A 14,282-nucleotide genomic window follows, 5' to 3' on the forward strand; every position below is an offset into this window, starting at 1 on the left:
AGAAGAGAAATCGGCCGAGCTCTGATACCACTGTAACAGACTTGGACACTCCAAGTCAAGAATCAACCGCGACAGCACCAAATAACCACTTCAAAACAAGTCACAGATCACAATAGATGTACACTGGCCCGGCAGAGTTCCGTGCCTAGAGATATTGGCCCCAAAGACTAGCGCCCCTTTTGGTATTTCTTTTTATATTAATCAAATCAAAGTACAAGAGAGTGGCTAGGGTTTCACTCTCAGACTCTCCGTCCAGATGCTCTGAGAAGTGAAGTCCTCTCCACATATTTAAAGGTACAAGGGATGCCCAAAAGCAGAGCCCCAAAAGCTTTTAAAATAAAAAGCATAAGAGCTCAAAAGCTCTTCTCTCTCACATTCTCCTTTTTTTTGTTTCAAAAAAAGCATTCTCTTCAAAAGCAAAATTCGCGTCGCTCATCATTTTTATTTTAAATTTTTTTTATTTATTTTTTTTAATAGCCTTGCAATTTCCAAAAAATTAGGGTTTGTGGCAAAAATTAGGGTTTGTAGGATTTTTAGGGTTTTTGGCAAAAATTAGGGTTTCTGTTGTCCGCCACATCATCACTTTGTGACAATAGGACATGTATGCTTTTAGAAAAGCACATGCCTAAAGCTTTGATACCACTGTAACGGGACGGCACCACATGCCAATGAAAAAGAGCAGACTGAACAACTTTAAGCACTTCAAATAACACTAAACTGAAAGAGATGCATGACACATGAGACGCGGAGTGGCGGAGTTCCACCCCAAGAGAGCACTAGCCCCAAACCTTGGTGCCCCTTTTGGTATTTCTTTATATTGCTTCAACATGGTACAACTCCCATGGCTCTGCTCTGCATCTCCCACAAGTAGACTGCCAAAGTGAGAGCCCATGGGTCATATTTAAAGGCCCTTGGCCTCTAAAAGTAGTTTACATGGAAAGCATCCCAGTTCTAAAAGCATTTGGTCCCAAAAACTAACGCCCAAAGCTGCCGGCGCGTTTCACGAAAATCCATATAACTGCCACATCATCAACGTAAAACGCAAAAATCGTACAATTGTTTGTGTGTGAGAAGTTCCTGCTTTATTTTAATGTGTTTAGGTCACTTGGGCCCCATCGGATGGGGTCCCATAAGTCGGTGGGAACTCCTCTTTGAAAATAGGCCACTCAACAAGACTTTGCAAGTTGGTAAAACTTCTTCTGCTGTTGTTGCTGCTTCTACTCTTAGGGTTTGGGCCCCTCCACCGGGATCTACAGGTTGGCTTCATTCCTCAGTGGCTTGACACGTCAACAATTTGTGACAGATAGAGACAGAGTGACTGCACTAGCCCCAACACCCTATCGACCCTTCTGGGCCTTAGTAATTCTTTTAAATTAATCTTCAGAGAGTACAACCCCTGGGAGGAGCACTCTCCCCAACTTACAACTGTCAAACTGAGAGGAGTCTCCCCCAAGGCTCATATTTAAAGGCCAGTCGCCAAAAGCATCAAATACAAAAAGCTATCTTTCTTCCCATAAGCAATTGTGAATGCTAGCGCCCAAAAGCTCTTCCAGATTTTGCAGCCAAACTGCCACGTCAATGTCCATAAATCGCAACACGTTTTGCGGACGTACGTACAACGTACCACGTTATGATGTTCTCACTTTTGTGACATACCCCCCCTTGGAGGAAGAGTAATTGCATACGATTACACCTGCCAAATTCTATCCAATTCTTTGGTGGGCAATGCCTTCATGCATACATGCCAATGACCATCATCACCAAACAACACATTCTCTAGCATGCATTACACCATATAGTTCTACAATCACATTTCTATCTAGTCATCTCATCCGCATCACAACTCTTGATATTCGAGCGTAGCAATATTAGCCATCACACTAACCTCTCAGGGGTGTCTTCATGCTTTCACAAAGTGATGACGTGGCAGGACCACCCAAGACTGATGGCATGGCTTGACGACCCGCGGACATGGCAGACAGTACGGATGATGACGTGGGAGACAATACAAATTTCCGGGATCTGCACTGACGTGTTAACGTGGCAGACAGTACGGATTTTTGCGTTTTGCGTTGACGCTGATGTGGCAACCTGTACGGATTTTCATAAATTATGTTAGAGTGCTTTTCTGGAAGATTTTTGGAACAAGTAGCTTTTAGGACTTTTTGCTTTTGAGTTTGTTGATTTTGGGGCTCTACTTTTGGCATCCCTTGTAAAAATAAAAGAGCCCTAAGGGCCTCACTCTACAAAGCATCTCGATGCAAAGTCTAAGAGGGGAGGTGTTGCTAAATTGGCTTTATCTTACAGAAAAATAATTCTAAATGAATTATTGGATTTATAAGTGAGAGGGTTTTCTCGCTTGGAACACCAAGGAAAAATAATTCTAAATGAATTATTGGAATTTTAAGTGAGAGGGCTTTTCTCACTAGAGACATCCGAGTACAGAGTATTCCTAGTGCGTCATTTAAAGTAATGACGGGAACACTGAGAACGGGAATATCTGTAAGGCCATCAGGAACGGGTACTTCTGATGCATCACATCGGATGGGTGACACGGAGCATCGGAAAGAAGTATCCGACCATCCGGGAACGGACATCTCTGATGCGTCATAGGATGGGTGACATAGAGCATCGTGAAGGAGATTGTACCGTAAGTTCGGTAGGAAAGGACTAGGTGATGGGTATTCCTGATGCGTCACAAGGTGGGTGACAAGTGCATCGAAAAGGGAATATCCATAGTCGGGAGGAAATTCCGAATTGTGTTAGAATTGTGCACAAGGAAAAAGCAAGCACTTGAATGAAGATGGGTTCAGAGGAAACTTTGAGGATAAACAGATGCTTTTTGAGAAAGCGGGATTGCCTTTCGGGAAAGCAAATGCTTTCTCGCGAGGAAGTCTATGTCTGCATTGCAACTGTGCATGTGATTGCATCCAGGGACGCCTGGGAAGTATTGTTTTTAACTTATAAGGTTTTATTGAGTTTTTAGACAGATTCAGACCATTTTTAAAGGTGACCGACCGCCCACTATAAGTGGGCAGCCATCTGAAAAATAAGGCAACAGATCAGCCAACGAATTCTCTCCCTATTTCGGGTAGAACAGAAAAAAAAAAAGGCCGCGATCTCTACGCGAGCAACTATTTGTGCCGTGGTCAAGGAGCTATAAAAGCACCACATGCCCTCACTGAAAGGAGGTCACCAACGCCAGCAAGAGAAGACTCTGCCGCAAGAGATCGCGATACTACGAAGCACGGAAGTCGCTTTTCCCGCGCAAGAGAGACAGGTATCTATTGTGGATTCGCAATACGAATTGTTGTCGTGTGTTTGCGTGTGTGTTTGTAGGTACTTCATCGCGAAGGAGAAGCGAGAAGGCTTCGGCCTACGCTTGGGAATTCCGAAAACGGAATTCGGAAATTGTCTGCGGAGTCTCAACTCCGAGTACAGACGAAAAAAGGATTGAGAGCTTGTCTCTCGGATTTCCCTTACGGGAAGGAACGACCATCGAGTCAAAGATTTAGAACGGAGGGGTTTTCTCCGGTTCTTGTGCTTGTAAAAAGATTCTCCCTAATAAAGAATTCTCTTGAAGGGAGGGGACCAGCCCATCTTCTGGTCCCCAGTACTGTGTCGATCTTCTCACTCTCTCTCTCTCAATATCTATTTCTCTCTATATCCTTTGGCTTCATTATTAAGTGATAAATTCTATTTATCCGAGTATATTTTATATTGCTATGCGCTCCTGTTTGTGACAGTGGTATCAGAGCATGGTCTCCTCTCTTTCTCTGTAAAGGAGGACGACTTTGGGAAGATACGGGAAGAAGCCATGACAAGCCAAGAGAGAAGTAAGCAGGCGGAACCCTAAGTCCTGCAAGGAAAAGCTCGCAGAGTTGGAAATTTTTTTTCTCTCTGCAAGAAGTCGACACAAGGCTTGGGATTCTCTGAGAAGGCGACAAGAGCATGATGCTCAAGAACCTACAGAATCCAAGGAGCGGAATGCTCGAGATTCTTCAGAATCCAGAAAAATATCCATGAACGTCAATCCAGAACTATAGCCATGAAATCCCGTCATTCCGGGAAGGATATGAAGAAGGTCTCTAGACCTAGGAACACTTCCAGTCAAGTTTGATACTTTTGACGGAAGGAAAGATGCCCTGAAAGCTACCGCTTTGATTCGACAAGTTTGAAGTTGCCTTTGCAAACGGCAATTTCTTAAAAAGCGTCGAAGATGAGGCATGTGATTAAACACCTCAAGTGGATTGAAAGTACTTGGTGGTATACCAAAGCTCTGCAAGGAACTTACAACAAGACTTGGATTCAATTCAAGGCTGAATTTTCGGACAAAAATTTTTTTCCTCTACACTTTAAGGAAGGCATCCAAGAAGATTGGGATGGATTTTCCCAATAGGAACGCGAGTGAGTCAAAGCAAGTAGTGGTTCACTCTTGCCAAGGTAGCTCCACTCTCGATCCTCTTTGAGGAAGGAAAGATGAAGAAATTCAACAAAGGACTTTTGCCCGAATTTTGTAGACGCATCTGCAAAATGCTTTGCAGCAGATGGTGGAGTCAGCAATAAAAGTTGAAAGTGTACACCTTAGTGTACATAGAATACAATCCCCGCAGTGGAATGAGAACCATTGAACACAAAAAATGAATTTTTGTTACCTCTCCTCGAAGGATACATTGCTATCCGAAGAGAGTTTGGAGTAAGGGAATTCACTCTAACTCCTGAGTTTTTGAATAGAAGACCCTCAAACTTAAAGTGAGAGGGCAGGTCTTTAATCAAAGTTAAATCTTTGAGAAACTCATCAACTGTGTATTGCTTTTATGCACGAGATATGCACGTGTCTAACCAGGACAATCACTCTCGAGTGTTTATGAGAGTAAGGTTGAGTCAGAACATTGTTTTATACGATGAACCACTTTGCTTAACCATCCGGAAGGTCCATGATTAATCTGGTATCCGGTAGTTCTCCAACAAATTATCTGCTATTGCGGGTAGGAAATTATGAAGGAACCATTCTGAGCTTTCAAGCAAAGAAAAGCTTTCATGAAGCTTGAGTACTCTTTAAGCCCACACCCCTACACGGTAAGGGAAGACATGGTAGTGCTTTTCGCACAAGTGAAGGAATACTCTCTTTACGAGGGAAGGAACAAGTGACGACTACGGCCTGTGCTCGAGAAATCCAAGGATTGAAATCCTAGTTTATTTGATGAGCGGGTTTTGCTCTAAGATTGAGCCAAGGGATCGTCAGGTTAAGCGTCTTTGCTCTAAGGATCTTACGAAGGGAAGGTAAATTCCCAGGCTCACTGAAACTTATGTACACCTTTGGGTACATGGATAACACACGAAGATGTAGACCTATGCCAAGGAACTGGACGAGAGTTTGTTATACTCTCTTGAGCGCCTTTTTGCGCGCAAGAATATTTCGACACGAGAATCTCTATTTGAGATGTGTCTGGTAGAAGGAATTTGAGTTTCTCTACGGAGAAGAGGTTTTCCAATGGTCGTTGATCATTGAGTACGCTATGTGCTTTTACCATTACAGTAGCAACTTTTGGTTGCGGTATATGTTTCTCCATGAGCAGGTCAAGTAGCATTTACACGCTACTGGAATAAATTTGCACTATTTTGTTCGTAAGAATATAATTTGCCAACCGTTTCAAAATGGTAAGAATTACAAATGGGAGAATATCCCTGAGAATCAAAGAGGGTTCGCTCTATTGTGAACCGGGTTTGAACATACGTTCAGAAAATGCTATGGCTAGAATCCTATCTGCCTGAGGTTTTGCAAATCGTCATTGATGCTCGCAAGGTGAATCATTTTTTATGATTTTGTAAGGAAGAGACGCTAATGGGCGTCGGGAAATCACTGCTGGTGGTAATAACTCGCAGGAGGAAACGATTGGACGGAAGTGCTGTCGTGCACAAGGAATCTTCGGACTGGAACCGTCCGCCTACGTTGAGCGACGGCCTGGAACAAGAACCTTCTTTAAGGTGATCGCAAATTGTGGAAGAAAGACATCGAACTTAATGCTCTACGACTTGGGCATTCCCTATGTGGGAGGACACAAGAGATTTAATACCCTCTGGACTAACAGCGTAAGATTATGCGCAAGGACAAATACCTAGATTGATTTCTAGAAAGATTATTCTTCTCGAATTTGAGAAGACAGAATCAAGTTAACAGAGTCTTAGATAAGGAAACTTTGGATCAGAACAATTGGCCTACCCAAAGCAAAGGCTCGGGATAAGAACTTACTTTGGTAAGATGACACACTTGTTCTGCCATAGGAAGATTCACATGAGCTTAATGCTCTCGACATGCCCTATGCGGGAGGACACAAGAGGTTTAATATCCTAAGGACTAATAGCGCAAGGTTATGCGCAAGGACATAGACCTAGATTGATTTCTAGGAGGTTTATTCTTCTTGGAATTGAGAAGGTGGAATTGAGTAAACAGATTCTCGGATAAGGAAACTTCCAATCTGTTGGAAAGACGCGAATGACAAGTTCTTACATGGCTCGTAACTTTAATGAAAGGTGAAGGATATCCTCGAGGTCCTAGAGGAAAGACATTAACCGGTAAGGTAAGTATTGAATTATTGAATTTTTGTTTAATTAAATTTTTAAGTTCTCTTTTGAGAAAGGACTAGCTCAACTCACCATTGAGCAAGATTTGGAATCTTTCCGGTTTCTCCCCGGCAGTTCAGTTGGACCTCTACAGTTGAGGACAACTGTTTAAAAGTCAGAGGGATGTTGCTAAATTGGCTTTATCTTACAGAAAAATAATTCTAAATGAATTATTGGATTTATAAGTGAGAGGGTTTTCTCGCTTGGAACACCAAGGAAAAATAATTCTAAATGAATTATTGGAATTTTAAGTGAGAGGGCTTTTCTCACTAGAGACATCCGAGTACAGAGTATTCCTAGTGCGTCATTTAAAGTAATGACGGGAACACTGAGAACGGGAATATATGTAAGGCCACCAGGAACGGGTACTTCTGATGCGTCACATCGGATGGGTGACACGAAGCATCGGAAAGAAGTATCCGACCATCCGGGAACGGACATCTCTGATGCGTCATAGGATGGGTGACATAGAGCATCGTGAAGGAGATTGTACCGTAAGTTCGGTAGGAAAGGACTAGGTGATGGGTATTCCTGATGCGTCACAAGGTGGGTGACAAGTGCATCGGAAAGGGAATATCCATAGTCGAGAGGAAATTCCGAACTGTGTTAGAATTGTGCACAAGGAAAAAGCAAGCACTTGAATGAAGATGGGTTCAGAGGAAACTTTGAGGATAAACAAATGCTTTTTGAGAAAGCGGGATTGCCTTTCGGGAAAGCAGATGCTTTCTCGCGAGGAAGTCTATGTCTGCATTGCAACTGTGCATGTGATTGCATCCAGGGACGCCTGGGAAGTATTGTTTTTAACTTATAAGGTTTTATTGAGTTTTTAGACAAATTCAGACCATTTTTAAAGGTGACCGACCGCCCACTTAATAAGTGGGTAGCCATCTGATAAATAAGGCAACAGATAAGCTGGCGAATTCTCTCTCCCTATTTCGGGTAGAACAGAAAAAAAAAAAGGCCGCGATCTCTACGCGAGCAACTATTTGTGCCGTGGTCAAGGAGCTATAAAAGCACCACATGCCCTCACTGAAAGGAGGTCACCAACGCCAACAAGAGAAGACTATGCCGCCAGATAACGCAAGAGATCGCGATACTACGAAGCACGGAAGTCGCTTTTCCCGCGCAAGAGCGACAGGTATCTATTGTGGATTCGCCACACGAATTGCTGTCGTGTGTTTGCGTGTGTGTTTGTAGGTACTTCATCGCGAAGGAGAAGCGAGAAGGCTTCGGCCTACGCTTGGGAATTCCGGAAACGGAATTCGAAAATTGTCTGCGGAGTCTCAACTCCAAGTACAGACGGAAAAAGGATTGAGAGCTTGTCTCTTGGATTTCCCTTACGGGAAGGAACGACCATCGAGTCAGAGATTTAGAACGGAGGGGTTTTCTCCGGTTCTTGTGCTTGTAAAAAGATTCTCCCTAATAAAGAATTCTCTTTAAGGGGGGGGACCAACCCATCTTCTGGTCCCCATTACTGTGTCGATCTTCTCACTCTCTCTCTCTCTCACTATCTATTTCTCTCTATATCCTTTGGCTTCATTATTAAGTGACAAATTCTATTTATCCGAGTATATTTTATATTGTTATGCGCTCCCATTTGTGACAGGAGGTTCCCGACGGGAGTTGTACTTTGCTCAAGAAAAGAAATACCGAGAGGGGCCAAGTTTTGGGGCCAATACCTCTAGGCACGGAACTCGGTCGTCGGGCCATGTATTCGACCCATCTCACCTAATTTGGAACTATTGATGACCAGAATCAAATGTTTCAAACAATGCTATGCAAATGACACACATACACAAATGCAACCACAAAACATCAAGACATAAACTTAGCCTATTTGGACTAAGATCGCAATTTGCCCAAATGAAGTTGAATTCCAATTACAACCAAACGATCTCGGGATAGCAATCTACGTCATTCAAAGAGTTTCATCTACAACTAAACGATGCTCAAATTGTAACCTGCCCCTTTAGGGAAAATAGGCTAAATGCACTGGAAAATTCCCCTGAAGGATTCTAATGGATTTTGGTGGGAATGCTTATGATCATGCTGTGTGCAACCAGAGGATATGCATCTATACTAAGTGACTGGGCATGCACGGTCTGCGAAGAGACTCACAAAAGTGCCAGATCACTTCCTATTCTAGACTTACTGGACTGACTGAACCCTTGTCGTGCTATAGCTTGTCCGCGGACACATAGGGTTGGATGTGTCACGTGACAGCACGACCAGTCTGGTCAGTAATCTATAACAAGAGGCCAAGAAAATATTTATAGACAACAACCTCCACTGAAGAGCCAAAGGTCGGCCCATGAGGCTAGGCATATGCAAGGTCACATGAAGAAGGCGAGGCCAAGTGGTATGGGACGCTCGGTCTTCCAGGTACATGTCTAGGTCCCCTTACTGTTCCGCATAGGGGGTGCTTTCGGATGGTGTCTATGGTCTGGTGGTTCATCTGACACGTATCCATAAGCAATTCAGGTCGCTGGAGGTTCAGGTCGCTGGAGGTTGGGTGAAACCGGCCCATGGGGCGGTAGTCTTTGGCTTTCACCCGAAATTCTTTACTTTAGACACACACACACAGAGAACGTGCAAAGGAAACCTACGACGGGAATTAACACTTAAGCACACACGCGGCTCGAAAGCTAGAATGCTCCGAGCAGACGCCGACAACCTGTAGGCCCCAAAATTGGCGCCCCTTTTGGTATTTCTTTATTCTTTAGGAGGGTAAATTACAAAGAAGATTCTTGGGAATCCTTCATCTATATCCAGCTAGATACCATCTGTTTTGGCCAAATTCGGCAACATAACAGCCCCAAAACTTACGCAAAACCAATTCCCCCTGCTATAACTCTTCTACTGGCATATACCCTCTGATTCCTACCCAAAAACAATAAATTCAGCAGCTGTATTTACTGGTTTTTGCCCTGTTTTCATCCCTAAACAGTCCCCTAACTGTCTAACTATTCCCAAGGGTTCTGGCGTCCGTATGGCTGAAAAACAGTCAATTTACGGCGCATACACAACACTGAAAACGCACCTGTACGGTGAGGTTATGACCCTCACCGGTGCTTGCTTTAGAGTAGCAGTTAGCTACCCCTGTTCCTGCTCAAGGAGGCTCTTGCCTCAGCACAAAAGCATGAACCCACACAGCTGTACATCTGTCAAATAAAGAGCCCTCTTGTGGGGCATCACATAACTGCACATAGGGGAGAGAGAGCAGTGTGTAGCATGCAGGGCATCACTCATAGCACCACATTGTACATGAGAGGGAAAGAAAGCACTCCATAGCTCTTACCCTGTGACAAAATGCAAATGAGGCCTCTGGCAGCATAAAATTCAGCGCCACTTCTTGATGGAGAAGGAAAGTGCACAAAAATGTGCCACTTGGCGCATTTACAAGCATTTGCCCGTTCCGGGGTTGCCGCCTAAAAATCTCCCGACTGGTTGCCCAGTTGACTTCGCGGCAGAGTTGTAAAATGTTCCCCTTGCCATACCGGAGGTAATGACGCCAACACATTTCACAGCCCAAAATAGCAGTTCCCTAATTTTTAGGAGATGCTTCCGTCCTCATTGGTACTGCATCCAAAAGTGCAATGTGGCCCACTGTCGGATAATTTCTGTTGGTGATCCCACTTTGACTTTATGCCTTTGTTGAGTTCACTTCCTAGTATCCACAAACTTGCTAAGTGCGACGGGGGAACCTACATGACCTTGCATTGAGCCTAGACATCCTCTTACTATACGAATTCCAATGCCGACCCACTTCCCGTCTGCTAATGAAACTACCATTCACATTGGCCATACAATGTCCGACCATTTGCAACTTCAAAAAGAGGGTTTCAAAAATAAAACAAAAATCATTGGAAAGAATCTAACCTTAGGGTTAGCAGTTGCCACGTCCTCGTGACATAGTTAACAGCTGCCACGTCCTCGTGACATTGGGGGACAAGGGGCACCTACAGCAGAAGAGTGGCAGCAAGGAGTAGTGAGGCTGACAAGCAACAGAAACCTTCGACAACAACTCCAAGTGCATAGAGCCCTGGCTGTACAGTAGGGCGGAAAAACACCAACAAGGTATGCAACAGAGCAGCCTAGCTGAACGTCATTGGAAGGGCAAGGCTCCTCGTTCCCCCTCTCCTACATGTCTATGGTTACATAGAAGTCTATAGATGATTCCAAGAAATGACGATGTTGTATTGTCTGTGTATTCGCTTGCACAATGTGCAATTCTGCCATGTTAGCAGCCTAAAGAGAACAAAGCATCACCTAGCAGAAGATATACTCATAAACATCATGCAAGTGAACAAATAAAGTCTACAGCAACAACAGCAAGACCAAAGCAACGATGTAGTCGACGACTACCAAGAACAAAGTAGATAGCTTTGTCAGCTTTTAAACATCATGCAAGCGAAAAGAGAAATAAGACTACAGCGACAAAAGCAAGACCAAAGCAACAATGTAGTAACCAACTACTGAGATCAAATTAGCTAGCTTACTCAGCTTTTAATTAATATCTACCAAAACCATATCCTACATGACTGGGCATTGTTATAGGACAGTGTTTTCCTGCACCAAATACTGGATAAGAGGAAAACTCTTGTGACAGCAGGACTTGTAAAACGAGAACAAAATATGAAACAGATTCCCAAAAAAGGGGAAAAGGGGGGGAAGAGGAACTGGTCCGGGGGGTGGGGGGGGTTTATTATTATTGTAAAGTCCATTCTCTCAGGTGTTCTCTCTTGCAAGATTACTACCTTTATGAAATATTTTAAAACTAAAAGATACCTTCAATTGGCTCTGCCTAATCTCTTCTAACCTTCGTTTCTGCCTAGCTTCCATCTCCATTCGCCGTTCAAGTTCCAATTTCCTCTTCTTTTTCTCACGTTGAGCCTTTTCAGCCTAAAGAAAACAAAACAGCAACTTTTACAAATCTACAAATTTCCTAATTTCACAAAACAGTGACCCCATTGCTAGATTATAAAAGACAAGGGCTTCAACTTTGCAAAAAAAATCACCTGCTTCTGGAGCTCCAGATGTCGCCTTGCCCATTCCTCCTCCTCCGCATGGAGATACTCCTCAGTTTTTTTCAATGTCTCTCTGTCAGTTACAACTTTATCTGCAGCAGTAAGAGTACCATTTGTTTCCACACATTTTTTAAGCTTCAAATGTAGCTCAGTATCCAGCCTTTTCGTCGCATCTACATTACCTCCACTAGTATCTAGCTTTACAGATTTCAAAATGTTCTGGGGCGACAATGCTTCCTCAGCAATGCCATCTGAACCTATATCAGACACATTTACATTTGAGTCCTGCTGATCAAGAACAATATCTTCTTTCCTCTCTTTTGCATGAGATGAGGGGCCTGCTCCAAAAGCCTGTCTCCAGCTTCTCTTGACTTGATATTGCAAATCACCCCTACCCTGCCCCTTTGGACTTTTCCGGCCATCACTATTTGCATGAACTGAAGCACTTGTACTCTCTTCACTCTCTGCTCTTCTTGCTTTTCCCGTACGCCGTCGGAGGGCAGCTTCCTCCCAGTTTTGCTTCACTGTTCCATCAAAGTCTAATACAATTTCACAATCAGATAGGTCACTTGGGCTGCTTCTCCTCTTCCTACTTGACTCGTTCTTTCTGTCTGCAGATGGCCTTAACCTCTTTCCTGCTCGTGTAAACTTCTGCTTTGAAAAGGTAGATGCATGGGGTTCGATTACAACACAATCCTCTTCATCTGAAGTGTTGGCAGAAAGCTCATAAGTATCATAAGATGACTTGCTATCACTGTCCCCACTGCTGCTAGAGCTGTCATAGTGGCTTTGAGACCTCCTCAAAGGAGCCTCACTTTCATAATTCTCCACTTCGCTATCTCCATTATCATCTTCAATAACTATAACTTCTGGAACATTCTGCATGCAGCATCCCTGCACTCTATCCATCTTCCCTTCAAATGTTTCCCTCAACTCTGTTGTGGTTTTCACATAGGCACCCAGCACCTCTTGGTGCATGCCAGTTTCTTTTTTGCAAACATGATGCATCGCTCCAGATCCAGGGCAAAGGGCAATCAGGCCAAAGATACTTGCTTGAAACTCTACTGATGCTCCCGTCGCAGGCAGACCTCTAAAGATTTTTGTTACTAAGAACCACTATTCAGCAACACACGAGTCCGCTCCTGATGCTGACTTCCCAAGCATAGCAACTGCTTGTTCACGTCTAAAACGAGTTCACAATTTTGCAAGTTAATCACAAAAGCTCTTGCCTCTGTACAAACGGAAAGTTTCCTGATGCCTGCAGCAAAACCAATACCATGATCACAAACACAATTCCACAAATCCTACTTAAGCATACTCCTGGAACAGGAATGGGGGGCAAAACAACACAGTTTCCGTAATGCAAGCATGGACACCCAACAATCACTACGAATAGCAGATCAACAGGCACGATAGGAAGTCAAAATGCTGACAGAACAAGATCAAACAAACAGATGATCAATTACATTTTCTAGCTTCGTCTTCAAATCTCTCTCTCTCTCTCTCTCTCTCTGAGAGAATACTCTATCCTTCCTGCATGTGGGCAGAAAGAGAAATGGGAAACTTACAGGGCGGAAAGGCAGGTAAGTTACCAGGCTTAAGGCGGGATATGGCTCCGTTCCGCTTCTGCTCGAAAGAAAAAGGTCGGCTATTGAGAAGGAAAAACACTATTCTCTCAACGACGAACGATCCAAAACACAATGGGGGGGTCATTCACACGAACCTTGGCAACGTCTTGGTATGTTTGAGAGAGAGACACACACACACACAGAGAGAAAGAGAGATGTAGAGAGGGAGAGTGAGATGGAGAGACAAATGTATAATCCGTTTAAATTCAATCAAGTGGTTATAAGTGTTGAGTAGTTATAAGGTGTTATGGATTTATCATTCAATTTTAGAGTGTCGGTGGGCAATTGCGTAATTGTCCATGCAAGCAAAATATTAACAAGATGAAGGTATTTTCAAAGAATATGTAATTGGACGTCCGTTGGTAGTTTTTGTTGAAGTACGGTCATTGCAACGATTAATTGGCCTTATTCTTAAATTGAGTTGTTTGCCTCCATGTTTGGGTTGCAAAAGTCATTAGTGATAAGAGACTCGGTTTTATAGAGTGTAATATATGTAGTTGAGAGAGATGGAGAGAAAAGAGATGCAAATAGAGAGAGATAGTTAGAGAGGTAGAAGAGAACACAAAGATATAGATAGAGAGACAAAGTGTGAAATAGACAAAGACATGGTATTGTAATTAGTTGACGGAGGATGATTAAAATGTGCAAGACATAGCGTGTGTTTGACCATGAGAGGTACATGTGTATCAAAATATAAAAATATGTCAAACCTTAATGTGCCTTTGAAGATGTAAAATACGCATATCTTTTTTAGCTTCTTCGTAACGTGATATTGTGTACAGTCAAGCGGGTGGCCTATCATGTTGTTGTATTCACAGTTTGAAGTCGCCTTCTTGTTTATTATCTCATGTCTCTCTAATGCAATTGCATGTTGCTTGTTGTTGGTTTGGTGGAGGATATGGAATTCAGAATTTTCTATGAATGGTTTGAATGCAGCTACGTCATCTTGCATTTTTTTTTGTGGGCTTCAGATGTGTGATTGCCTACGTGATTCAAAATTGTT

The 14,282-nt window shown here is 43.3% G+C and overlaps 1 protein-coding gene across 2 annotated transcripts in view; it reads right to left on the reverse strand.

Annotated features, from left to right (window-relative positions):
• LOC147433361 (uncharacterized) overlaps positions 1-13,380 on the reverse strand; it is an 85,280-nt gene extending 71,900 nt beyond the window's left edge. The window contains exons 1-4 of one of the 2 annotated variants that reach the window (XM_086492951.1): positions 13,244-13,380; positions 11,834-12,909; positions 11,643-11,743; positions 11,413-11,526 (exon numbers count right to left, since the gene is read on the reverse strand). In XM_086492951.1, coding sequence (XP_086349077.1) covers positions 11,413-11,526; positions 11,643-11,743; positions 11,834-12,659 — 1,041 coding nt within the window. In that variant the 5' untranslated portion in view covers positions 12,660-12,909; positions 13,244-13,380. Of the gene's footprint in view, positions 1-11,412; positions 11,527-11,642; positions 12,910-13,243 lie in introns of both variants that reach the window. The other variant, XM_086492950.1, reaches the window with a different exon arrangement.
• Positions 13,381-14,282: the final 902 nt, after the last annotated feature.

This window comes from Adiantum capillus-veneris, chromosome 20 (genome assembly GCF_014529385.1).
Source record: "Adiantum capillus-veneris isolate H3 chromosome 20, ASM1452938v2, whole genome shotgun sequence".
Classification (NCBI taxonomy): Eukaryota; Viridiplantae; Streptophyta; class Polypodiopsida; order Polypodiales; family Pteridaceae; genus Adiantum; species Adiantum capillus-veneris.